Source organism: Vanacampus margaritifer, chromosome 4 (genome assembly GCF_051991255.1).
Source record: "Vanacampus margaritifer isolate UIUO_Vmar chromosome 4, RoL_Vmar_1.0, whole genome shotgun sequence".
NCBI classification, from domain to species: domain Eukaryota; kingdom Metazoa; phylum Chordata; class Actinopteri; order Syngnathiformes; family Syngnathidae; genus Vanacampus; species Vanacampus margaritifer.
The window spans coordinates 15,159,663-15,184,624 of record NC_135435.1 but is presented as its reverse complement, the minus strand read 5'-3'; the positions used below and the strand labels follow the sequence as shown (position 1 = coordinate 15,184,624).

General features: G+C 39.2%; 2 protein-coding genes across 9 annotated transcripts in view; one reads left to right on the top strand and one right to left on the bottom strand.

The window, feature by feature from the left end:
* Nucleotides 1-345: 345 nt before the first annotated feature.
* On the bottom strand, nt 346-6,578 carry dkk3a (dickkopf WNT signaling pathway inhibitor 3a). 3 transcript variants are annotated; one of them, XM_077563183.1, is made up of 7 exons: nt 6,451-6,578; nt 4,239-4,307; nt 4,088-4,147; nt 3,012-3,104; nt 2,503-2,647; nt 1,606-1,741; nt 346-737 (listed from the first exon to the last, which is right to left on the bottom strand). In XM_077563183.1, exons 1-7 carry the CDS (start codon nt 6,469-6,471, stop codon nt 650-652), a joined length of 612 nt encoding a protein of 203 aa, XP_077419309.1. In that variant the 5' UTR covers nt 6,472-6,578; the 3' UTR covers nt 346-649. The 3 variants fall into 3 exon arrangements, with proteins under 3 accessions (XP_077419309.1, XP_077419308.1, XP_077419307.1); XM_077563182.1 differs by having other exon boundaries at nt 4,239-4,452; nt 6,451-6,468; XM_077563181.1 differs by lacking the exon at nt 6,451-6,578 and having other exon boundaries at nt 4,239-5,130.
* mical2a (microtubule associated monooxygenase, calponin and LIM domain containing 2a) overlaps nt 5,276-24,962 on the top strand; it is a 35,811-nt gene continuing 16,124 nt past the window's right edge. For 5 of the 6 annotated variants that reach the window (XM_077563180.1, XM_077563177.1, XM_077563179.1 and 2 more), the window contains exons 1-5: nt 5,276-5,745; nt 17,284-17,655; nt 20,798-21,005; nt 22,338-22,454; nt 23,480-23,581. In XM_077563180.1, the coding sequence (XP_077419306.1) occupies nt 17,392-17,655; nt 20,798-21,005; nt 22,338-22,454; nt 23,480-23,581 (691 nt within the window). In that variant the 5' untranslated portion in view covers nt 5,276-5,745; nt 17,284-17,391. Of the gene's footprint in view, nt 5,746-16,524; nt 16,625-17,283; nt 17,656-20,797; nt 21,006-22,337; nt 22,455-23,479; nt 23,582-24,962 lie in introns of those variants that run through there. The other variant, XM_077563176.1, reaches the window with a different exon arrangement.

Below are 24,962 nucleotides of genomic sequence, written 5' to 3'. Positions count from 1 at the left end.
GAACTCCAAACCTTTTTAACTTAGTTCACACTGTATATGAAAAAAAAATAGCACTATTTGGTTACTTTTTCTGTGACCAGTTGCAAAAATATAATATGAATATGATGTTCAAGAGGACCCACATGACTATGAAAACGGCTACTGGGTCTTGAGTTTGACACCTGGGGAGTACTGGGTTTGAGGAAGTGGCTACTTGCATGTACAAAATATTCAAATCAGTGTGTTCTAGTGGGATACAAGCACAAATCCAAATCATCCCATTGGGGTATAGTAATACCTACTTCGCTCGATTGTACAGTATACTCTGCTGATTACATTTCGGTGGAAAATGACTAGATTCCCAAACCGTGTGCAGTACAATTTTATTGCTCTTAATAATTATAAAGCTTAAGTGCATAGTTCAAGCAAGGCTTGGAACATTTCATGGAGATGACTGCAAAGTGATGACTTTTTGCATTGGGGCCGGTGAGCAATCATGCAAGTTGGCTAGCTCCCATTGACGGACTTGTCAGCTTCCGGTAACCAAATAAAACTGAGTTTGTGTATTTTTTCTTGCATTCCAAGCGTTGGGTGAAGCTTTGTGATGTTTGCAAACAGGAAGTGAACGCAATTCCTGAGGGTCCAAGGAGAAACATGTGAATGAAGCATTTTAGAGGATGTAGTCTATGGCTGAGTACAGGCTGTCTGCCAGATCCTCTTCGCTTGAGTCGACCGCTCTAAGGCACATGGATCCTCGTCTGACAGAGGGGAGAGAGACAAATTCCAAGTTAATCCTCATAAATTCCCATGGAACGTTTCCAATTTGGAATATTTCCAAAATTCCGCAGCTTCGCTTCCAATTCACTGGTGACTTTTGTCACCCCATTGCAGCCCTTGCTGAGCCCAAAACTTACTGATGGAAATCAAAGGTGGATATTATGCAGTGTAGTGGTTAGAACATCTGCCTCACAGTTGTGAGGTTCTGGGTTTGAATCTCAGCTCTGGCCTTCCTGTGTGGAATTTGCATGTTCTCCCCATGTTTGCATGATTTTCTCCAACATCCCTGACTAAATTCATTCCATGGGAATGTGAATGGTGATGGGCTGGCAACCAGTCCAGGTTGTACCCCGCTTCTTACCCAGTCTATTGGGATAGATGGGTGCCGGCGAATTGTAAATGTACAGTACTATTATTCCAGTCATTTCTCCCCGCTGTGGCCAATAGATGCCACAAGATGGCACCAGAGCAATACTTTTCTATTAGGGCTTTGGCCTGAGCACAAAAATTGGACATTCTAGGTGAATAATTTGGGTAAATAGAGAAAATATGTGAATAGAGTCTGTGAGTAGTGAACTAAGAACAATAATAAAAAACAAAACTAATAATCGGCGCTGGATGTTCTTGAAAGGGATTCATCGTGTTACTGAAATTATTGCCCAGATTTAGTCTGGAAAAGATAAACTTGTATCATAATTTTTTTGTATGATAAATGCATGATCAATATGGATTTTCATCAATAATGAAAATTATTTTTGAATGTCTAAAAAAAAAAATCTATACAGTAGTGTATATCAAAGTGTAGCATACTATGCATAGAAGGCAATATGGCGTTGGATGAATGCTCACCCAAGATGCTGGCAGTGGAGATCCCCAGCACAAGGACAATGTTTTCTGGGTGTGTCATCTTCCATCAGGTGGTTGGGGGCGGGAATACAGTGCTCGCGTTCAATTGGCTTAGCAGAGCAGACTGGGAAGAGGAGGACTAAACACAACACGTTTTATACTTAAATGCTCTCATAGCACCTCCTTAAACACTTTCAGACACTACTGAAATGTTTGAAAGCGTTTCTGAGTCGCTCACTACAGATTTATTTTTTTGCTCACACACTACTGAAATGCTCTCACAATCACTATTGAAACACTCACACTCGATTGACATGCACTCACGATACTATATAAATGTTCTCACACTATTGAAATGGTCTCTTACACACTACTGAACCTTTCACAACGGATATGCTCAGACACTACTCAAACACTCACAAACACTACTGAAATTATCTCACACTACTGAAATGATTTATGTATGCTACAGAAACACTCTCATACACACTACTAAAATGTTCTCATAGGAACTCATGACACACTTTTACACACTACTGAAATGTATGTTTTAATTTTTAGTGCATTTCAGTGTGAAAGAATTTCTATTGTTTTAGTAGTGTGTCGGTGTTTCGGTAGCACATGTGCAATGAGAGCATTTTAATAGTGTGTTAGAGAAAAAAAATAAGTATTTAAGTAGTGTGTGAGAATTTCAGTAGTGTGTGAGTTTTATTGTCAGAGTGTTTCAGTGGTGCGTACGGAATGAGCGCCAATAGTGTGAGACAGCATTTCAGTTGTATGAGCAAAACATTTCAGTAGTCTGTGAGCATTCCAGGAGTGTGTGAGAGCATTTCAGTAGAATGTGATTATGATTTATGAGCCCTCATTAGTTTGGTGCAGTGGCTCTGGAGTGAGCATCACCTGCGTGGAAGGCACAGCAGAGGTCTGGGCCGCACTGTGCCTGATGCTGACACGTGCTGCCGGCTTGTCCTTTGGTCGCATTCAGACTGCACTGCCCCCAAACACACAAGTGCACACCGCAGCACTCCTCATCCTCCGTGCAGGACTGCAAGGAAGGACACACAAGCAATACGGTCGAGCCGCAACGTTCCTGTGCTACTTCAACTGTTTCAAGCAAATTGCAACCATCACTGCGACATAACGGTTGAAATGTGTCAGGGTGAACTTGTCCTCTTCGTCAAACAGTATTTCATATCCGTGTGCTTCGTTTGCTGTTCATAATTATTTTTCTTCACAGATTGGTTTTGAGAAGTAGGTAGGTTTTACGATTTTAAACACACACCACTAATAGCGATAGACAGTCTAGTTACTAAAAATACTTTTTTTTCCATTCTGTCATTGTTATCCAACATTGTTGACAAAGCCCCCACAAGCACACCAATTGAAATCCTCCATCCCACTTCACTCACCACGTCGGTGCCTTTGCAAGGTTGGCATCTGGAATTTTGGTTCTCGTGCAGACAGTACCTCTCCTTCCCACAATCCTTAGCAGTGACGCAGCCCTAAAACAGGCACATTTACATCAGGGGAGTCTCCCACAAGAAAAGAGCTTGTCGTGCAACTTAAAGCGCTTGATAATATTGTGTCGCTGATTTTTATTTTTATTTTTTTCATATTTAAGGTCAAAATCCACTGACCAACACATTTATTTAGACCCATGTGTGAAATAACATTATAAAAATCCAGTATAGCAAACAATTTTGATTTTAAGAAGTAGCGATAACATCTACTGGCTGTAGAAATGCTCTACTACATTATTACCAATATAAGAAAAAAAGATGGCACTGAAAGTATATATAAAGTCTACACACCCCCTTCCAAATGTACGGATTTTAATAAGATTAATCATTTCACAACTTAAACCATTAAAAAATATATTTTTGCAAGGGGGAAGTAAATGAAAACAAGTGAGAAACTTTGTTATATTCACTGTAAAAAAAAAAGAAAAAGAAAAAATAAGTCATAGGGATTTCCAACATACAAATTGTGCAAACAAACTGAAATTTGAAGGAGTGAAAAAGAAAAAAGAAATGGATATTTTATGCCATTGACAAGAACCAATATTAAGCCATAAAAGAAGCATAACATTTTTAAATAATGATAATAATAATGCAGTGTATGTAACCAGCTGAAAGGGTAGTAAAAACAAACAAGGCCTGAAAAAAATAGTAATATTAAAATGTAGTTGTAGTTTGCTTGTTACGGCATCATTTTGAGTCTTTACATGTTGATAGAGTACAGTGCAAGGAGATTCTCTTTGTATTAGCTCTTAGTAAATAAGGGGTGCACAATTCTGGTCTGCTGGTTTTTAGAGGTTTCTCTTCTCCAACACAGCTGATTCCAATGAACAGGATCATTATCAGGCTGATGCAGAGCTCGCTGATGAGCTGATCATATCCATCCAAAACCTGCAGGATTCCGGAATTTCTGTCTCTCAGGGACCGAGTTTGCCCACCCCTACATTAGATGAACATGAAGGACTCACAGTTTCAATGTGGTTGTCCACCTCTGTTGACTGCACAAGTGATGTAGCAATGGTTGTCTCCTGTGTGCAAGTACACATCACATCATGTCTTTATCACACACACAAGTTTAAATCCACAAAAAAAAATAATGCTGTGTCATGTTTTCCTTACTTGACGTTCAGGCTTTAGCTGCTCGTCCTCAGCCAGTTGCTCCACTTGCATCACCGCACGCTCCTCCTCCTGCAAATGATTGCCCAGGATGAGGTGAATTTGTGGGTGCACCAACTCAGGCAGGATGCCATCGCAGGGTGCCAGTAGAGTTAAAAGCAGAAGGACGGCTTGCATGTTTGCACACAGCAGCATCTTCCTCAGTGGTATGAGGCTGCTGCACTAGGAAGAGGAGGAGGGCAGGGCTTGATGCTCTGAGCCGCCACTGCGTCACATGACACTGAAATTCCGCACTTGAACTTCCTGCTCAATATTGTGTTTTCTAAGCTTGTGGAATGTAGACAAAATCATACGGGAGCACGGCACCCGATAACATAGAAAGCACAACAATGGGAGATGCGGTTTTCATTGGAACTCAATTTGTCAAATCATTCGAAATACTCCCACTGCTCAGTATGATTTTATTTCTCATCCGACACTCCATTTGGCGCACACTAACTCAACTTTGAACAAAAAAAATTATTATAAATATATTATGAATGGCTACCTTCAGCTTTCCCAACATTTTTTTTAAAGTAATGTAATATGTTTACATTCAATTACCTAATTAAATAGGGACAAGTGAAATAGCCATCTGACCATAAAAGCTGTGTATTTATTTGTAATTCTATTTATTTACATAGTTTCTGTATCATACAGAAATACATATGTTTTCTTAAATTTGAATTATAGTCTCTTGACCCCCACCCCGATTAAAGTAGAAATGATTAATGTACTGCTACTAAATTCCACCAGGTGGTGCTATTTTACACACGCACAAAACGCTGCCATTCGCTCTCCTTTTTCACACCCTAGCCGCTCCATGGTGAGACGTCGCATTTATTTTGTGTCCACGCGTGACTGAGCTGCTGTCTTCCGCGTGCTGCCGCCGGCCGGGCCACTCTTTTAGCTGACACACTTGGAGTTTGTCACGTATAGTCGAAAGTGTTCATAAAAGCGAGCTAGCGCCATGTGTCGCACTAAAGTCATTAAAAACATCATAATCGCCTCGGCTGCTCTGTTTCGAACTAATTTGAGGATGCGTTCAAGGACCGGTCAGGTGTACGAATTCGTACGCGCTCTCTACTCTCGTAGTTAGATGATGCGTTCAAAGACCAGCCAGCTGCTAAGATGCAGTTTGAGCTGTTCTAGTCTGTCTACTTTGGCGTTGAAAAATTCTAATTCGTTTTAAAAGAGGACACGGTCTCCCGTGGAGAGACAGCTGAGCTATCCGGGGCCAGAGGCGGCAGCTGTGGGATGTGTCTACGTCCGAGCGCCGCCCTCACACACCGGCTGACGTCCAGCATCAAACACCCACTAGGGAAGTTGCTTTTTTACTCCGAGACATGTGAGTGCGAATTGTGTTCATGTCAGTAGTTCCGCCGAGGGTGAGACACCTGACTTTTCTGTTTAACTTTTCTCAAGATTTCATCATTATGAACGAAAGCATCTCCACGGCATTCACTGTAAGGTAAGTCGGGTTTTGTTTGTTTATTTGTTCGTTTGTTTTTTGGCGTTGTAGGTCTGTGGGTTTATCGGGATTTGGCCTCCTCTGATTTAAAAAAAGAAAAAGAAAATGCTGTCTTTTTTGTTTTTCTATTGATGCGTTTGTGTGCCACAAATCACTTCTCCAACTTAATTGAAAACTGGAGGGACAAGCTCTCGTGTCTTTTAAAATAATTTGGATGATAATCAACGGAAAGCCGCATGAACATTTATCAATTCAATTGATATCCACAATATAAGGCATGTAGGTACTAGTACACACTTTGCCTTCACTAGCAGAACAACTTTGACATAATAATAGTTCAACGGCATTAGAGTACTTGACAAGTGCAAATAAATTCTACTTCTTTAACATCTAGTGGTGCACTGTTGTCAACTTGTGGAGATTTTATGCTCCACTGATAACATGTAGTTGTCCTACTAGTATGCAAATATTTTCCTACTAGCGTACAGAAATGTTATAAAGTTGTTTTACTAGTGTCTCGAATTGGCTTAGTAAAGACAAAGTGTCCCAGCACACGGACCTATATATTTTTAATTAATACACATTTGGAATTAATGCTGAAAGTTTGACTTAGTTGTGTGTCCCTACTAGTACATGGATGAGCTGAATATATGATATCTTTCTTTACAAATAAATGACTCAGTTATGTGAAGAGTTTTACTGCACCTGCACAACGGCACCTCTCATCTTGTCATTGATGGTGGTGGCATATGCACACAAGTCTCCAAAGAAAGGTGTGACTGGTGTTGACAAGCTACCCTGTCAGCTAACCTAAAGACGGGTGCTGAGTGACAAGTCCACTTGTTAATGATTTCTAGAGAGACGACAGGTCAAAATCCAGCTACTGTGCTCACAAAACTCTCAGACACAAACCACAGATCATGTTGTGCTGTCATATACATGACACAATGATTGCAGAGAAGTCTTTTAGAACAAGTTTTATATCCGCGCCGCTTTGCTAGTGAACTTTAGCCTAGAATGATGACAGCAAACACTGTTGATGTTCTAGTTAATAAACTAATACATAGAATATTTTTTTTTAAATCATATCAAATTCATGTTAAATGGGAGTCGGCACACACCTGCCACCATTTGAAGTCCCTGTTTAAAGTAAAGTGCCTTTGAGCAACCACAATTTAAATAAAGTTCAGCTGTTCTAGGGGGTTAGGTAAACCTTCAGGTTTCCACCAAAACCTCTGTTTGGATTTTCGTTGATAAGGCCTGGAACAAATTGTTTCGTTTTTTATTTTTTTAATGTAACTTTGTAGTATGACTCAGTCGTCTCCTCCACATTTTCTGTCTGGGATGATTCACATGTCGTGCAAGATAAGGCGTCATATCTTGAGCAACCAATCGCTTAGTCAAGCACTTACTCTGTGTTTACTGCAAAAACTTCCATTGGCCTCTTTGAATCATTCCACAGCAGAAGTGCTGGAATCCAAACCTGGTCCAACAGCCCGTATGATTTACTCTTGGACATGATCACCTCTTGTGTCCATAACCACTCAGCTGCTACCACAATATTTATGGAATTTCCCCCCAGTCATTTAAAATAAAGTTAGGGCCCAATAAATGTAAATAGACCTATAATATAATAATATAATATAATATAATATGTATAATAGACCTCTGCTATTATTTAACAGCGTTTATTTCTGCCAAATGGCTGTTCATGTTCAACACATGTTTCGTGATTCGTTTTTACTGATTTACATGCTTCCTCTTTTCAGTACACTACTTGCCCGGAGCAAAAGTAATGTATGCAAAATCTTCTCAAGATAAAGCTACAAGGAGATGTCGTAGAACTATAAACGGCTGTAACAACAACACAATTCGGTTGACATTTACGTTACAGAAGAGCTTTTTCCCCCTCAAAGTGCCGATAGAATGTAGTTTTGCAACCTTTACTACGAATCACCTCTATAGCATATTGTTATGCTATGCTTGTGATTATTTTTGCTTTGAACCTTTTATCCGCACGTGTGAATGAAAATGACAAGCAGTTAAAAAAAATACATCAAAGGCGTCTACTTGCATGAATCAAGCGGCAGGACTGACAAGTAAATGAATCATAGAAGTTGAGTATTACATACACCCGTCATGCGGTGGCTGAAGTGGATGAATGCAGTCACCCTGAGTTTCACGCAGCGCAATAAAGTGACCATAAGTGAAAGCTTGTGCTCGTTACTGCCGAGGTAGGTGTTGTAAACGTTCTACTTCCGCCCTGCAATGTTTCCTTCCTGGCTCGCCGTATGACACCAAAATGGGCTTGCCAAAAAACAAGGCCGAAAAAAATGATAGCAAATGTTGTCGTATAATTATACGCGTTATGGTCACCACGGATTATCTTTTGACACATATGCAGGGATAGTATATAAAAAGTCTACACACCCCTGTTGAAATGCCAGGAAAGTGAACCATGAAAATTAGAAGATGAAACATTTAAAAACGTTTTCTTTTTTCAGATTTTCGAGAGCGGAATTAAAAATATCTGAGGTAATGTTGCAGAAATGTACACACCATTTTGGAACACTTCAGACCTTACCAATCTATTTCAAACTCAAGGGAGTCAGCACGCATGTAACATATTTAAAGTGTCTATGTTTAACCTTAGATAATTTTCAGATGTTCTAGCAGGCTTTCATGACATCTTTTGAGCTTTCTAGCAAAAGCCTGAAACAGTCTGTTATTTAGAACTGTTCACAATTCCCTTCACCTTGTCCAATGCCCCAGGTCCGAATGGCCAACCTCCAAGTACAGTTCTACAATCTACACCACCGCAAACTCAAAAAAAAAAAAGCCTACTCAAACAGCTGACATTTATTTGCAGTTTATTAGAAGTACTTTAAATGGTGGCAGGTGTGTGCCGACTCCCATTTAACATGAGTTTGAATGGATGCGATTGGTTTACTCTGAACACAGCCACATCACAGTTATAAGAGGGTGTGAACACTTGTGCAACTACATTATGTCATTTATTTTAACTTCCCTTCTTGAAAAGTTAAACAAGCAAATAAATGGGATGTTAAAAGTTATAGGTCACATTAATGTTGAAAGGGGGTGTGTAGACTTCTTATTACGGGACTGCTGCGCAGCAAAGCAGGCACATATTACTACCCTAGAAAAAATTGATTTATTATATAATCTTTCCACGGATTTTTCTGCAAAAATGCATCCTGTACCGTTGAATGCACCGGCACAAATGAGGTATCAAAAGATGCGGCTCCATCTGACTCGCTGCGGCATTACTACTGTCTCTGAATCGTGATGTGTTCATTTTGAGTTACTTTTGCATAAAGACAACGCAGTAGTCTTTAGTTTTGTTAGAGTGACACAATAAAATAGTCCACCATGGGATGTTTAGGTTGGCCAGAAGAAATATTACGTTGTTGTAAATAAAATGATATACTTGACACGTATAATAATACATTAAAAAAAATGTATTCAGGGAAATTAGACTTCGTGTTGATTGCAGTTAAACACTTGCCTGCCAACAAGTTGAACTTTGTCCAATGTTTGTATCTTGTTTACATGCTCTCTTGTTGATATCTTTTACAGATCATGTGTTGCAACCCAATAACACTTGTCTATTCTGAGCCTGCCTCTACTCATTGTTGACTGACAAAATTGTCTATTCTTGGCAAACGGTTGCACCGTTGACCGCTTTACTGCTGTGGACGTCCGCATGAAAGATTCTCACCAGACCTTGACTTTACTTTCATGATCCTGTAACTGTTTGGCCATTGGCGCCATCTTATGGCATCCTGGTGCCAGGGAACTATGTTGACGTGATGTTGTCTATGTTCTTTTAGTCAGGCACGAGCCGTGTCTAATTTAAACAACAAGCAGCAAGTTTGGCAGATAGCAAACAATTCATCAAATAAGAGGTTTATTGCCACTCCCAGTTAAAGTTAACTGTCAAACTAAACGCAAATAAAGAGAATTGCGCATTGTGTACATAACCAAACCACATAAGTTACCTTAGGAAAGTCCTCTCGCATAATGCTAACACACAATGCCAACTGCCATAGACGGATGCAATTACACCTACAATAAACAACCGTCAACCTGTGATAGAGGGCGATTTACTGTATTTATTGATTTAATCTTTGGGACAGTAGTTTTACTGCAGCATAAGGATCTTAGAAAGATACTGACTTTATTTATCACTTGCAGAGTTAAATTTAACACTTTAAAAGTGTTTATATTGGTGCACACTAAATATAGTTGAAACAACACTTTTGAAAAATAACAAAAAAATAAGGGCTCCTCTGCACACCATTTAACTCTGAATGTGAAATTACACTTAGTGTTAAAATCAATTCCCCAAAAATTAACCCTGACTCAATTTTTTTCCTGTGTATTTTTATACTGCCCCCTAGTGGTCAAGGTTCCCACACCAGAAGGAGCAGCACAATGTCAATGGACGCTGAAGCATAAAATCATGATGCACAATGTGTTTAACTCATTGTATTCTATTACATTCTTTTACTACTGTATGTTTCTATAAAGTATAATACCGTAGATTGCTGTTTTCTAACAAAAGAAAAAAGGGGCATTTTTGGAGGTCTTGAACTGATTAATGGCATTTCCATTCATTTGAATGTGTGTGCTTTGAGTTACAGTACGAACGTGGTTGCGGAACGAATTAAAATCGTAAGTCAAGGCACCAAAGCAGTTCATTGCCGCCTTTTGTATCATCGTATATCAAGACCGTTGTAACCTGAGGACGTCCCTGCACAATAATGATGAGTGCATCTGTGTGTTCCCTTCATTTATTAAATGAAAATATCCACCGCGGTTGTCCAGACATTCGCCCGATATCACTTCTGTGACCTTCATGTTGATGGACGGAGCCCGTTGGCACCGTGGTTGCTTATCAAGGCCAAACGGATGGTTCCTTCCTGGTTTTCTAAGGCCCAGTCTGTAATTACTTGTGGTGGCCGGCTGGCTGGCTGCAGCACGCGTGTGTGTGTGTGTGCGCGCATGAATGTGCGTTTCCCAGCACTCCCAATGTTTTCCTTTGTGCCGTCAGCTTCCTATTGTATTCTCATGGTGATTGCGTCACTGCTTGCTCACTTGACGATCACGTCTCCGTCGTCTCTTCTGGTTTCTAGGAGTCGCAGTTTCTGTTGGATGATCTCCATTTAGGATGTGTCTGTTGGGTCAACACTGATGACCTCTTTCCTAATACTACGACAAAGTATAACGTGTCCACAATTCTACTCTGGAGTCGTACTTTGTGTTTATTCTATAGGTTCCGCATTCCAGTTGAAATTTCTTTCAGAGTGTTTGAAGGCTGCCAAAAGTTATCTGCTAGGGAAAAGAAGCATAGGGTTTACGTAACCGAGTCCTGTTATGGGCTACAGTACACCAGGTCTTATTTCCTGTTGGGGAGTGGATCTTTTGTTTTTCAATAAGCTTGTTAAAGAAGAGTACAGTACATCCACACAAATATTTGTTTTAGCTGCTGTGTTATTAAGTTGGAAGGTTCGTATTCGATAACAACAGACATGTTGAATGATGGGTAGCTAGCGAGCTAGATAGCTGCCTAGCTAGATTGTCTTTTGGTTGAAATGCTAACAAAAGGATTGATCGGGAATATTTAAAAACTAGTTAATCCATTAGTTGATGACACTGCATATTGCTGCGAGGGGAGCACATATGTAGACCTCGAACATAGTTGTCCAATGAAAATTAATAATCTCCTAAAAAAGCTGCAAAATATCCAGGTGCAACCCGAGGTTAACCCTGAAATGTATGCGTTATGGACCCAAATAAAAAATCGGTGATAGAATGAATCCGCAATAAGTGAACCGCCAAGTAGCGAGGGTCCACCGTATAGCATTTTTCCTTAAAATTGCATGAAATTAATGACAATTTTCTGTTCTTCTAATTTCTGATTTGTAGATCCTGATCATAAAACAGCTACAAGAGACCATTGCTTACCGATATCTTAAAATAAGGCTGGTATCAGCACATTACGCTGCCTGGTATTGGTACTTGCCCATCTTAAGTTAAAACCAATTGAATGCAATGAAGCTTAGCATGTGCTAAACAGTTCATTGAAAGGAAAATAATATTCTGGAAAATATATCTGATGTTTATGCTATCGGGGGACAAAGCAAAATGTATTTTCGTCTGATATGTTTTTACAGTCAATCTATCGTTTAAAAAAAAAAAGTGTGATAGGTTCTTAACATTCAACTTTTCTATTTGTTTTTTTTTGGTCCTATTTTGGAGAGTAAAAATATGCTGGTAAATGGACTGATCTTATATAGTGCTTTCTACATCATATGGTGCTCAAAGCACTTAACAATGTGTCACATTCACCCATTCATTCACACACATATTCAAAATAACCAACAATATTGGAACGTTCAAATTTAAAAGAAAAATGTTCAATAAAAAGCATTTAAAAAAAAAAACTTTTAAAAATGATTAAAAAAAAATACAACTACACTATATATATAAGACTACCGGTAATCTTTTAACATTAAACTTTAGTTTTTAATATATTATGAGATTACACAATGATGATGCAGCCCATGGCATATATATATATATATATTTTTATTATAAGATTTGTTTATCAGGCTGCCTCTTAGGGTGTTTCTCTAATTGGACACAATGCATATTATCATTCTTGTAAGTGTTGGACTTGGGTGAAATGTGTCCTGTGTGTGTATCCGCATGCACTTCCCTGTGCATGTTTAGTCTATGCTTCTGCACAGCAGTCCAGGTGCAACAGGTACATTCTTAACATTCCAACTCACTGTTAGCGGATGTTTCACGCATGCCATGTCTTTTATTTGTAGACGTGCCCCTATGGTCACTACTCTACCCATATATAACAGCTAATATTGTCCTTGCTTTTTGGTATTGATGTAAAAGGATAACAATACAAATTGGAATTTTACAGCCTCGGGTCTTTAGGTACACTATTTAAGGATATTCAGAACAAGAATACAAAAAAACTGTATAACTCATTCACTCCCAGCCATTTTCACTGAAGCAACCCCCTTCGCTCCCGGCTGTTTTATTGGATTTTGACAGATTTTGCAAGGTCCACAGAATATTCTGTTCTATTGCTATAAAAACATGGAACCTACCAACAACAAAAGAAAACATTGCTGTTGAAAACATTGGCAAAAAGAGCTTGTTGTAACATGGCCCTGGCTAATCTCTTACACTCTGCTGCCACCTGCTGGCTACCATTGCCTTAAGCAACCGATTCATGTCAGAAACTGCATCAAAGTATAACTCATTCACTCCCAGCCATTTTCACTGAAGCAAACCCCTTCGCTCCCGGCGGTTTTACTGATTTTGCAAGGTCCACAGAATATTCTGTTCTATTGCTATAAAAACATGGAACCTACCTAGCATTAAAAAAAACACATAAATACGTTTTGGGGAGTGAAGGACAAAGTATTAAAAAAACATTTATACGTTTCTGGGTTTGAATGAGATAACGAAGTGTTAATTTAACATTATAGATATTGTGGGTCTATTCATCATACCCCAAACTGTCTAGTATGTAGTTAAACGCAAAGTCAACATTTTACATGATATTACTTAATTTTATGGACAGTGAATGTCCAGATGCAAGAAAATGTATGTAAACACTTTGGCATCACCAGGATTTCTGTATAAATTGCCCATAACGTGTGATCTGAGCTTAATCTCAAATTCTTTGGTTTATTGCATTAAACAATATCCCATTGAGATGCATCATCTCATTTTCAAGGATGTTTTTTTTTTTAAACTTGGCACGATCAGGATTTTGGAGCAGATCACCGATTGAGGTTAAAAAAAAAAGAAAAGATAAGCGGTCCAATCAGAATAGGTAAAAACCTATCTAATTAATTTAAAACAATTTGCTCATTTACTAGTCAATCTCCACTATTCATGGGGGATTAGGTCAAAAATTCACAAAATTCTGTCAAATAAGTGCAGTGTAAACAATAAGTCAATAAGTCATAAATCAGATTACGACAATAATGCAAACAAGTCTGTGGCTTTATTACTTCAACTTTTCATGTTTCATGAAAAGGTGATACGTAAACATTTGGACTGCACTGAATTATCTAGACAGGCACTATCTAAAAAAATAAACACACACATACCAAAAAAAACGACTGACCGACCGAAATGAAGCTGTTTTTCCCCCCAGATTGCAGCCTTTGCAATTTGAAAATTGCATTGCACAACATTGCGATGTCATTTTGAATTTGACTACCGTAATTGTTCGGACCTACTCGAAACATCATTGTGGAGTAGTCCATTGAATGTAATAGTAGCACAGTCATGTTTCCTATGACAATAAATCTTGAAGCCGTGCTGTCTAAAACTAACAATTTGACTTTCTTGCCTATGAGGCGAGAAACGTGACGGCGTCACCCAATGAGATGTTTAAAAATCGACTTTGTAGGAAACTATCCGACGCTGTGAGACATTTCACGCTCCAGCTGTGCTGTGTGCTGTGTATTCGCCTGTCATTAAGTCGTATTTTTACAGCCGCGCTGCGGCCTCGCCGCGTCTGCCCGCAAGTGACTTTTCCATTCTGTCAGCGTGCGATGGTCACGTCCACGCTACTTGAGTTGAGATGATCTGGAGTTATCGAGAGCTTTGACTTGGCTGAGGCGACATTGGAGTGGTAGCGTTTCATTAGCCTCTGTGCATATGGTTCCACTCATTTGTAGCCGTTTCTCGTTCCTTGGATTGAATAACAAAAACTGTGAGAGCTGTCAACGGGACTTTTTATGAACATTCTACAACAGCCGAGAGACTTATGAGCTCTGGTAATATTGAGAAATAAATCAATTATTAGTGGGTAGTTAAGAGTTCACAGTTGCTCAACAGTGTGTTGTCTTAATCACTTGTCTGACTTCACTGTGATGGATGGATGACGTCGGCATTAAAAGAATGCACTTTTCCCACCGTGCGTGAAAGATCCTGCATCAGTCATCATGTATATTGTAGATGGCTGGTGGTTGAGTGAAATCCATTTATAACATTATTGTAGTCTAACAACAAAGGTGACACAGATAGCAGCAAACAAGATGACAGTATCCAATTTTCCATTGTGATTTAAAACAACCTGTATAGCTTGGGCCTTATGCAAAAGTGAGCTAGCTTAATGCTAACAAACGCTGCAAAAAGCCATAGTCAAGATAACAAGTATTATTGATATCAGAACACAAACAGTGAAACAACTCATTAGACGAATAATATATATGTATACTAAAGGAGCGGTGCAATGTCTAGTGAATTGATTTTTGAATTGATATTACACTATTATTTATTTATGTCATTACTGTATATTTTTATAAAATAATATATTACTGAGTGCTATTTTTCTTATTTAAGCAAAACTTTTCAGTTTAAGTTGATCATGGCGGCGCCATATGGACAAAAGTGACAGTGTTTTGCCTAAAGGAAGACCACATTGACCACTTCGACTTCCGTCTTTGTACGAATGGGGACGTATGCCGTAATGCCATCAGCACATTTGTAGTTTTTGTGTGAGTCGGGAACCTCCTCATTCAACTCGTTGATGTTTTTATAGCTGTCAGAATTAATCTATTAATCAACAAATAATCGATTATCAAATTAATCTATAACTATTTTAATAATCAAGTAATCGTTTGGAGCCAGTTTTTTCTTTAAAATGGTCTAAATCCTCAGATTTCAGCATATCAACAGTAATTGTTTACTGATTTCTGTAGTCCTTCGTGTGTTTAATCAAAATAAGACATTTGTAAACATCTGTTTTTACTTTGGGAAACTTGACCAAACCGGTAACATACCTGTAGTACATCAATCCCCCTCTTTTTTTTTTTTTTTTAAATCACTATACAAATACAAGTATGAAATAAAAACCAATTACTGGTTAATAAACAGTAATCAGGGAAAAAATGCTTTTGTAATACACTTTAATGCAAAATTAAAATGAATCTGATTAGTTGATTAATCGATTGAATAATCGATAGATTAATCAATTCTAAAAATATTTGTTAGTGGCAGCACTATCATGTTGAGTTATGAACATATTTTATGAAGTTTGAAAATTTTCTTGTGTTACTTTAATAACAAACAAAAATACTGAGGTGGTTCACATTTAGGCTTGCAACAAGTTGGAAACTTTCTATGGAAATTAACATTTGACTTCACTGTATGTGTTTTAATGGTAATATACTGGAATGAATGTGAATAAAGCAGGAATTTCCCAAATTGAAATAGCTCTTAATAGGGAAAATATATCTTTGCATATTCCTGACTAAAGCAGTCCTTTCAGTGATCGTGGGGGGTGAGCAGGGGTTGCTCTCCTGCTGATGGGGCATATCAGAGCTGGTTGAGGCACGTGGCGGAGGAATGTGCTCTGGCTGTGTTTGAATGTCTGCTCTGAGAGGTGAAAGGTCTTGTTTGGCAGCAGGGGAGGTCCACTGGGACAATGGTATAATTATATGAAGCGGGCTTTGTCTTTGAATTGGCGGCTCAGGTTTGCTGGATGCGCGTGCTGGTGTCTGGCTTAAAAGCTCTCTATAAACAGTTTCATTGCACCAGCACCTGAGGCCCTGGGCGGGGTGGACGGTAATAGGGGATTACTTTGGGTGTCGGTGTCTCACGTAGCCGGCCCATGTGGCATCATACCACATTGGAATATCAAAGGTTCACACAAGTTGCAGTCTCCACCTTTTTGTAAATTCCACTTTTTTTCTTTCTTTTTTCTTTTTTTAGGCCTGGCTCAGATTTTCTGGCAGCACGTTCAAAACGCTTGATGGTTGACTGCGGGGAACACAAAAATGAGTTCTAACGTTTCAAAACCGTTGCACACGAGGCAAGTGTGTTTGAGGAACCATTTGTTTTTTTTGTTTTTTACACTAGATCAAAACAAGTGTAACTAGTTTAGAATTTTTGATAGGCCTAAAGTGGATATAAAAAGTCTACACACCCTTCTTGAAATGCCTGGTATTTGAGATAGAGGGATAGATATTATAGTTAGATACTTTATTCATCCCATGAGGGAAATATTCTTATCCTTTGCAGAAAAAAACAAAACATTACTGCAGCTTACTCAGCCGGTTATCTGTTTTATGCTGCCCCCAATGGCCAATGCATGCAAGCTAGTAGAAGCAGCAAAATGGCCATGCAATCGAAGCAAAAAATGTGGCACTAACTGTTTAGGTCTTTAAAATGTTCTGTGTGTTTTTTTAAATAACAATGTTAAAATGCTATTTAAAAAAAAAAACAGGCTAGAACAGATAAATGGAATTTCCATTCATTTCAATGGGGAAAGATGATTTAAGATGAGAGTTTCGAGTTGGCGTGGACACAGAAAGAATTAACGTATATGAAGTCACCCCTGAATTAGGGCGCCCGAGTTTTTTTGTTTTGTTTTGAAAACCCAAATATGGTCACCGTTGCAGCAATGTAATGAAGGCGTCTCTGGATTGTTGGCCACCAGATGACATCAGACTATGTGTCTTTCCTCCTCAGACTGGGCATGCCGGCACGGGCCAAGCAGAGGGTGTAGCCACATCTGGCAGAGCGCTTGCACGAAGCACGAGCCTCAGCGCACCCAAGCGTCCGCCGCCACCGTCGGAGATGGGAGAGACGGAGGACGAGAGGGAAAGTAATGCCGGGAAGCTCTTCGAGGACTTTGTCCAGGCTTCCACCTGCAAGGGAACGCTGCAGGCCTTCAACGTCCTGTGTGGACAGCTGGACCTTGACCCGGCCGAGCACGGCACCTTTTACAAAAGTCTGAAAGCCAAGGTCACCTTCTGGAAGGCCAAAGCCCTATGGAGCAAGCTGGACAAGAGGATGTGCCACAAGGAGTACAAGAAAGGTGAAGCCTGTGTGGGCACCAAGGTAGGATTCACAACAGCTTCATGTTGCGTTGACTACTGGTAGGATGGTAGCAATGCATGCTCTTCATTTATTCACACTATATACAGTAATTGTTTCATGCAAAGGCTCAGTATGGTACTACAAATGTGTGCACATCTGGAAAAACTTTCAAGTGTTTTCACAGTTGCGTTTGAAAGAGGCATGTGACCTCATGCTAATCCATCCATGCCTGACTAATTAAAATGTAGTTACTGTACATTGCTGTATAGACCACGGACCGACTGGAAACTGCAGTTCCATCAAAAGCTGCAGAGAGGGAGAGCGTTGCATCTATATCTATCTATCTATCTATCTATCTATCTATCTATCTATCTATCTATCTATCTATCTATCTATCTATCTATCTATCTATCTATCTATCGATCCATAACAAACGGCGTCTGGGCAGATTGTTACAGTCAAGTGACAATTCATCTCATTGTAAAATCAGAAATCAAATTACAGCGATCCAAAGTCCAATGCGATTCAATGAGCGGAGAGATTCTTTTCACCGAGTTAATGATGCTTTCAGGAAAGGTGGGCATTCGAATTGGGCCCCCTCGGATTGTCCCACTTCCGACCTCAAAGTGTTTGAGGCAATTGTAAACAAGAAAGATGGTCGATGATGATGTTGATGATAAATTGATAAATTGTTTGTTGTTCTGGTTAATGCAGTTAGTCCAAATCACTTTGAATAACTAAATTAATTTTATAGTAAATAAAGATATAAATATGTTTATAATTGTGTAAATTACACCTGCCATTCATTGTTTGTGTCTCTATTGTCGAGTGACGTCAGATTGACGTTGAAGCCGGTGGGGGATTTAGAGGTCCAATTTACGGTAGACACATTTTTACAAAGAACATTTTTTCCCTTGAGTTCCCCTTTTCACATAAAAAGGTTTCAAAACAAAAGAGTTCAACTATACTTCAGGTTTGAAGTTATGAGCCACAGAACAATCGACTTGTACATGACAAGTAAATTGTCTGTGACTATGTTTTATGAGAACTTTAAAAGTGACCCATGACATCACTCAGCACTTAATGTTACTTCATTGCTGTCAAGGACGTGATGTCATCTGCTTTTACGACGCGACCTCGCTGGTGGGCTGGAACGCTCGGCGAGAACCGCCGTGCTAAAGGGGTTTTCTATTAGTGGCAGTGGACATTATAGGTTAAAGTTTCTGCGCAAGGTTTTCTCTGCGACGGTGAGATTGCAAGTGGGACAGGAAGTGCGGTTGTCCTGACTCAGCAGATGTGCAGGAAAAAGCCTCTGACGTGGGGAAAAATACACCAGTCGGTGGAAACAGGATTAAATAAACAGAATGATTGTGTGTATCAGTGACAAGTGACATTTTGTGACTTTTCCACTGAAACCCCTTTTGGGTTTTAGATGAACTTGTCAAGCTGGTAGCAGGCCTGAGCAGTGTTGTCACCTGTGCTGTTTGACACCTGAAAATACGTCATGCTGATAACCTCTGGAAGCTCATGATGAAACGTAATGTCGTCACCCTTATCCCCTGTGGAACAAGATGGAAAAACATAGTGACTAAAGCCAAGTCATCACCTGCAGCGCAAAGATCATTATTATCAACACAAATGTTGATGGTACACAAATGGTATCTTGAGTAACTTACTAGTACCCCAATTTATGAGTTTTTTTTTTAGTTTGTTTAACGAGACGTTAAATCTTTTGCTTTATGTTGTCTGCCAAAATCTGAGTTACAACCAGGGTTATAATAGTTTGGGACTTTTCATTAGAATTTGTTTAAATTTAGTTTTGACTTTTTTTTTTTTAATTCAGTTAAGTTTTATTAGTTTCTAGTTATTTATTCTAATTTAATTCTATTTTTAATTTTTCTAACCCTTTTAGTCAGTTTTGTAGATGTAAAATGTAGTTGTTGTTTTTTTAATTTTGTTTATGATTTTTTTTTTTTCAATTTTAGTTGTAGTTATCTCGTTCGTTTCAGTTACATCAATGCACTTTCAGTCGTTAATATAATGACACAAGTAGTCAAACACACAAATGCAAAAGGAAAACAAAATTTTAACCCGTTTTAAAGTACAGGTTCAGGATCCTTTACGGAGTATCAATGAATATTAGCAAAAATTGGGCAATTAAAAAAATATATATATATTTTTTTTCTTTTTCCCCGCATGGACACATTACAACACAGGACATTACAAACATTGTCCCTCCAACAGATTTGGATAAATTGTTGTAAAACAGTCAAATGTTCTGCTTGTAATTCATACATTTATTGTTGTAAGTGTTAAGGGACCAAAAAATAAGTTATTATCGGTTCTTTCAATTTCATCTTGACAAATATTGAAATCGGCATCCAAAAATCCACACTGGTCTGTCCCTATTTCTGTGAAACTACAGACTTTCTACTTTGAGGCCTTTTAAATTGATCTGCAATGTTACAAAAGCAAAGAAGCAAAGAGTCCGGACGGGATTGTTAAATTTAAAAAAACTGCGATGTTCAGATCCACACTCCATGAGCGGTTGTCTCAAACCTACTGTCCATATTAAATCCCTGGATCCTTTCAGTAGCTAGGAAAACCATTTAACATTCTTTTCATCCTGCACGATATCCCAAAAGAAAAAAAAATGACATACTGTTGAACCATATATAGTTGTGTTTAAACGTTTAGAGGAAAAAAATAGGAAAAAAAACGATTTCCAGAAAGAGTGTACAGCACACTTGCGTCACTTCTTTTGATCTATTATCCAAGAAGCTGATGTCATGTTTGGGCACGGTTCTTAGACAAAGACAGACGCTCATAGCTTCACGCAAGGTGACTTCATGCGCTTTGTGGCCGACACATGAGTAGAGCAACACGTCCGCTAATGTCGGGCTGTAATCTTGGCTCATGCTCATACAAGATTTTGGCGGATGTTTGTCTTGGTAACGTCTTTTAATCTCTTCTTTTTTGTTTACGATGATGTCATGTCTTTCTCCTAAGAGGTGCAACACTGATGATAATCTGCACGTGTGTTTTAACACTTAATAGTGTTTTAGGAAATAAACCGACTGTCATCCCAGGAGGAAAATTTGCACTCTTGTGTGTGTGTGTGTAATTAATGTGACGCCTACTTAATCACAACTTGTCCTCCTAGTGCCTCATCATCGGAGGAGGTCCGTGCGGCCTGCGTACGGCCATCGAGCTCGCCATGATGGGGGCCAAAGTGGTGTTGATCGAGAAGAGGGACTCCTTCTCCAGAAACAACGTGCTGCACCTTTGGCCCTTCACCATCCATGACCTGCGGGGCCTCGGGGCCAAAAAGTTTTACGGCAAATTCTGCGCCGGGGCCATAGATCACATCAGTGAGTTTAGCACTCCATTATTTGGTAGTCGGGGTTGGGAGTTATTCCAGCTGTGGTATGTTTTACAGTTACTCTAAAAAGACATAATGAAACGCAGTCCTGCTGAAAAGTATCCACTCAACAATAGTCTTGTTGTTTTAATGACTGTTTTCAAAGTTTGAAATGATACATTGTAGAGCTTTTTTTTTTTTTGGGTTTAATTATCTTTGCTATTGTCATTGTGAGTTAAATGATCATGCGAGGGCTCAACTGCATATATCTGCAGTATCTATGTCAGTGTTTGCCACAGATTTAAAATCTGCTTGGGTGGGTGGGCTTTGGCGCTGGGGATGGGAGGCGGGTTTGAGGGGAGGTTGGTCTCAGTCCTGTTAGTACGTCTCTTCTAGTCTCACGATCCACAAGTGAGTGACGCTGAACTAACGTTACATGCGGTATATCCTGTCGTGACACTTTTTTTTCCTTTTTAAATATATTTAATACATTTTCTTGAAAACTTCTTGGGTGGTGGCCAATTTACTTGGGTGGCCTGCCCAAGTATTAACATGGTGTGGGAAACACTGTATGTGATAAAGTGTAGTGCAAGGGAGGGTCACTTGTTTTAATAACGAGACTATGGAATGTTTCTCGCCATTCTATGATTGCTAAAACAACAAATTCTTTGCATAGTGCTGTTTTTCCATTGTTTTCTCTTTCCCACTAAGATAACATAGCTAAGGAAAATTAAGTAGATAAAAAGATAACAAATGTACACCAACATTACAGCTCATGTCAATTGTATATTTTGTGTAAAAAATTCAGCTTCTACCAATGTAGTAATGCTTGGTTTTATTTTTTTTGTAATTTTTTTAATTAAGTGTGGCTAAAATGGGGCAACATGCAACGCTATATACACTTATGCTTGAAGTTATGCTTGAAAGTGTATGTGAACTTACGTATGGTGAGAAAAAGGCAGTCCAAAATACTGTGGCGATTGTTTTGGTATTTTGGGTTGACATAAGTAGAGATGGACATGTGAATTTTGAGTGCCTGTGTTCACTTCAGTAGTTATCAGTGACAAGCAGTTAGTTAGTTAGCCATCCTACATCCCAAAATTTCATCTTCCTTTTGGATAGGTCGCTGGCATGGCCGCTTTAGAGTGCCTCGTTGTCGGCCGTGAGTGTGCGCATGTCATGGACAGAGAAAGCACAAGAGTGAGGGTTAAAAACATCAAAGTCACGATAAAACTTGACAGTTAGTCTGTATAGAGTGTATATATAGACATAATACCATCACAAAGTAGGTAGTGTTCATCAGCCACACTGAAGTGTCGGCTTCTGAACTGTGTCTTAACAGGTATCAGGCAGCTGCAGCTGATGCTGTTGAAGGTGGCCCTCATCGTTGCAGTGGAGTTTCACATCAACGTGGAGTTTGTCAAGCTAGTGGAACCTCCCGACAACCAAGAAAATGAAGGTATGCGTCAAAAATCTAACCTTGACCTATGCATACTGTTTATTTTCCACAAACATGCCAAAAAATGGGAGAAATGGGAATGTATTTTTGGATAAAATGTGTCAATTAAGGCACATGTATGATCGAACTGTTTGACGCTTTTGAGATCCCGCATCACCTTTCAAAGGCCAACAGATATACGTTTCTTTACATGACTGTTTCAATCTTACCTGTGAACACCTTTCACATAGCATGGCTCATAAAAATACACGACCTGTACGCTTACTGTTTGTAAAAGATTCACGCACACAGGAACTTTTGCAAATGTGGTGGAAACACAGACAGACGTAACTATATCAAGCGCCCCACTGCCACCTATCCCTTATGGAATATATGCATTTATGATAGTTTCAACATGACCACCATTTTGCTGTAAAATGTCAAAATAAGTCACTTTTGACCCAAACTGTATGTAAGAAATCCATCACCTCCATGTTAATGAATGCTTCCTATGTATGGGGGGAAAAAAACATCACACACAGCTTCATTGTGTGATGGTAACAGGAGGAACAACTTGACTGGCCACTCCCAAGTTTGACTTTAACGCTGGCTTCCAGCTGTAACATCAATACGCTGATAACAACAAGAGCCTGGCCTAAATTTAGACGTACTTCTCCCCCCTCTGCCGCGGCTTAGCCGTGCCCTTAATATCCTATTGCACAACAAAATGCCAGGTTCTTTCAGTGGGCCTCACAGTCTCATGCAAGCACTCAAAATGACTTTCTAATAGAACGTGTCTTGAGATGAGCAGTTTTGCCCTTCTCCTTGAGATCATACTGGGAAAGAAGCATGGCATTCACTTGAAGGTTGAATTCATACCCAGCGTCCCTGAAGCCAAAGTATGTCCTGATCAGCTGACGCTTCTCACGCTATGTGGCCATTTTGGTCTTCGCCAAAGGAATAAGGCACAAAGAAGAATATTTATATAATGTGTTTTCCCTTCTCCCATCCACCCTGATCGCTCTGTGGTTGTCTTTTCTTTTCAGGGCCAGGGTGGAGAGCTGCAATCCGACCCGCTGATCACCCCGTGGCTGACTTTGAGTTTGACGTGGTGGTGGGGGCCGACGGGCGCAGGAACACGCTGGAAGGTGAGAGGACGCCAAAGAAAAAAGTTGAGCAGTGTCCACGCCTCACGGGTGTACTTTTACTTGAAAGGGACAAGGGGACAATGACTCTTATAAAGTTACCACATGAGATCCAAACAAAAAGAACATCCAAGACTAAAATATTATTTTCCCACCAGAACTGGAATCACATGGTTGGGATACTTTGTTTGACCAAAAATATGTTTGAAAACAAGATGAAACTGTAGATTACTGCTGAATGAAAGTTTTATTCGTCTCGTATTTCCAATACAAGATTACATATTTATCTCCAATCCAAACTCATGAGTAATAACAGATTGGAGTATTTCTAAACATATGCTACTCCTAATAATTGTAATATATTAAAAGTAACCATACATTTTTCTCTTTGCTTATCCTCACTAGCTATTACTCTTATTATTGTTAATGCTGCCATATGAATTGAAATAAATATTAAAGAGGCTTCAAGATGTTTAATTCTAGTCCCAGTTGAAGTTTACTGCCAAAAGAAACTGAACTAAGAATTACACATTGTGTATTCAAATAAGCGCACAGCTTTGACCTCAGCTAAAAAGCAGTGTAGAACTTCATAAATGAGCTAATGAACAGAAACTGTGGCAGTGATTTAACATAACAGATATCTGAAGTTCTGAACACAAATGGTACATTAACACATGCAGACAGACATGTATTCTTCTTTATTCTCTGAATAAAACAATTCATGTGGTTAGCTGAATCATAGTAGCTGTGAAACTCTTCTTTGTTTGTCTGCATGACTGCATGATACTGCCCCCGGTGACCAAGTCTCACATACCAGAAGGAGCCACAATGGCATCGTCATGATGCGCACACTATTCCATTCTTCACATTTTATTTAATAATGTTATTACTGTGTGTGTGTGTTTTTTAATAAAGTACATTATACTGTATAATGCTAGTTTCCTTATTTAAAAACAAAAACATTACGTAGACATATTTTTTTGTGAGGAGACCAGGAAGGATTAATGACATTTGACATTTCTCTCTAAAATAGCAAACACTAAAATACTGTAGAATTAAAAAACACTTATACGCTATATACAGTCCACACAATTTTCAAGCAACCAAGCCATCCACCTATCAGAAACATACAAGTGTACCAGTGTGCCTGTGTGAGGTTGTAGCGGTCACATTGTCAAAGCACAAAGGATCCGAATACATAAATAGAATCGAGGCAAGCTTGAGTGGAGCAGCTGATGCGCGCTGGAGCTTCTCCAAAACTTTGCATCACTGTTTTTGGACTCTCTCAAACTTGCTGCTTGCTGTGGTCAACCAAACAAGCAATGCACATCTGAGGCTTTTTCCTAAAAAGGTCAAAAACAAGACTTTTGGCTCATTCTTTCGT

Bases quoted from the DNA above. Each gene is read 5' to 3' on its own strand.
- dkk3a (XM_077563182.1), bottom strand. From the start codon at position 4,430: ATGCTGCTGTGTGCAAACATGCAAGCCGTCCTTCTGCTTTTAACTCTA. The intron at 4,148-4,238 runs GTAAGGAAAACA...ACTTGCACACAG, and splicing joins AGCTAAAGCCTGAACGTCAA to GAGACAACCATTGCTACATC. The intron at 738-1,605 runs GTGAGCATTCAT...CCCCTCTGTCAG, and splicing joins CTCCACTGCCAGCATCTTGG to ACGAGGATCCATGTGCCTTA.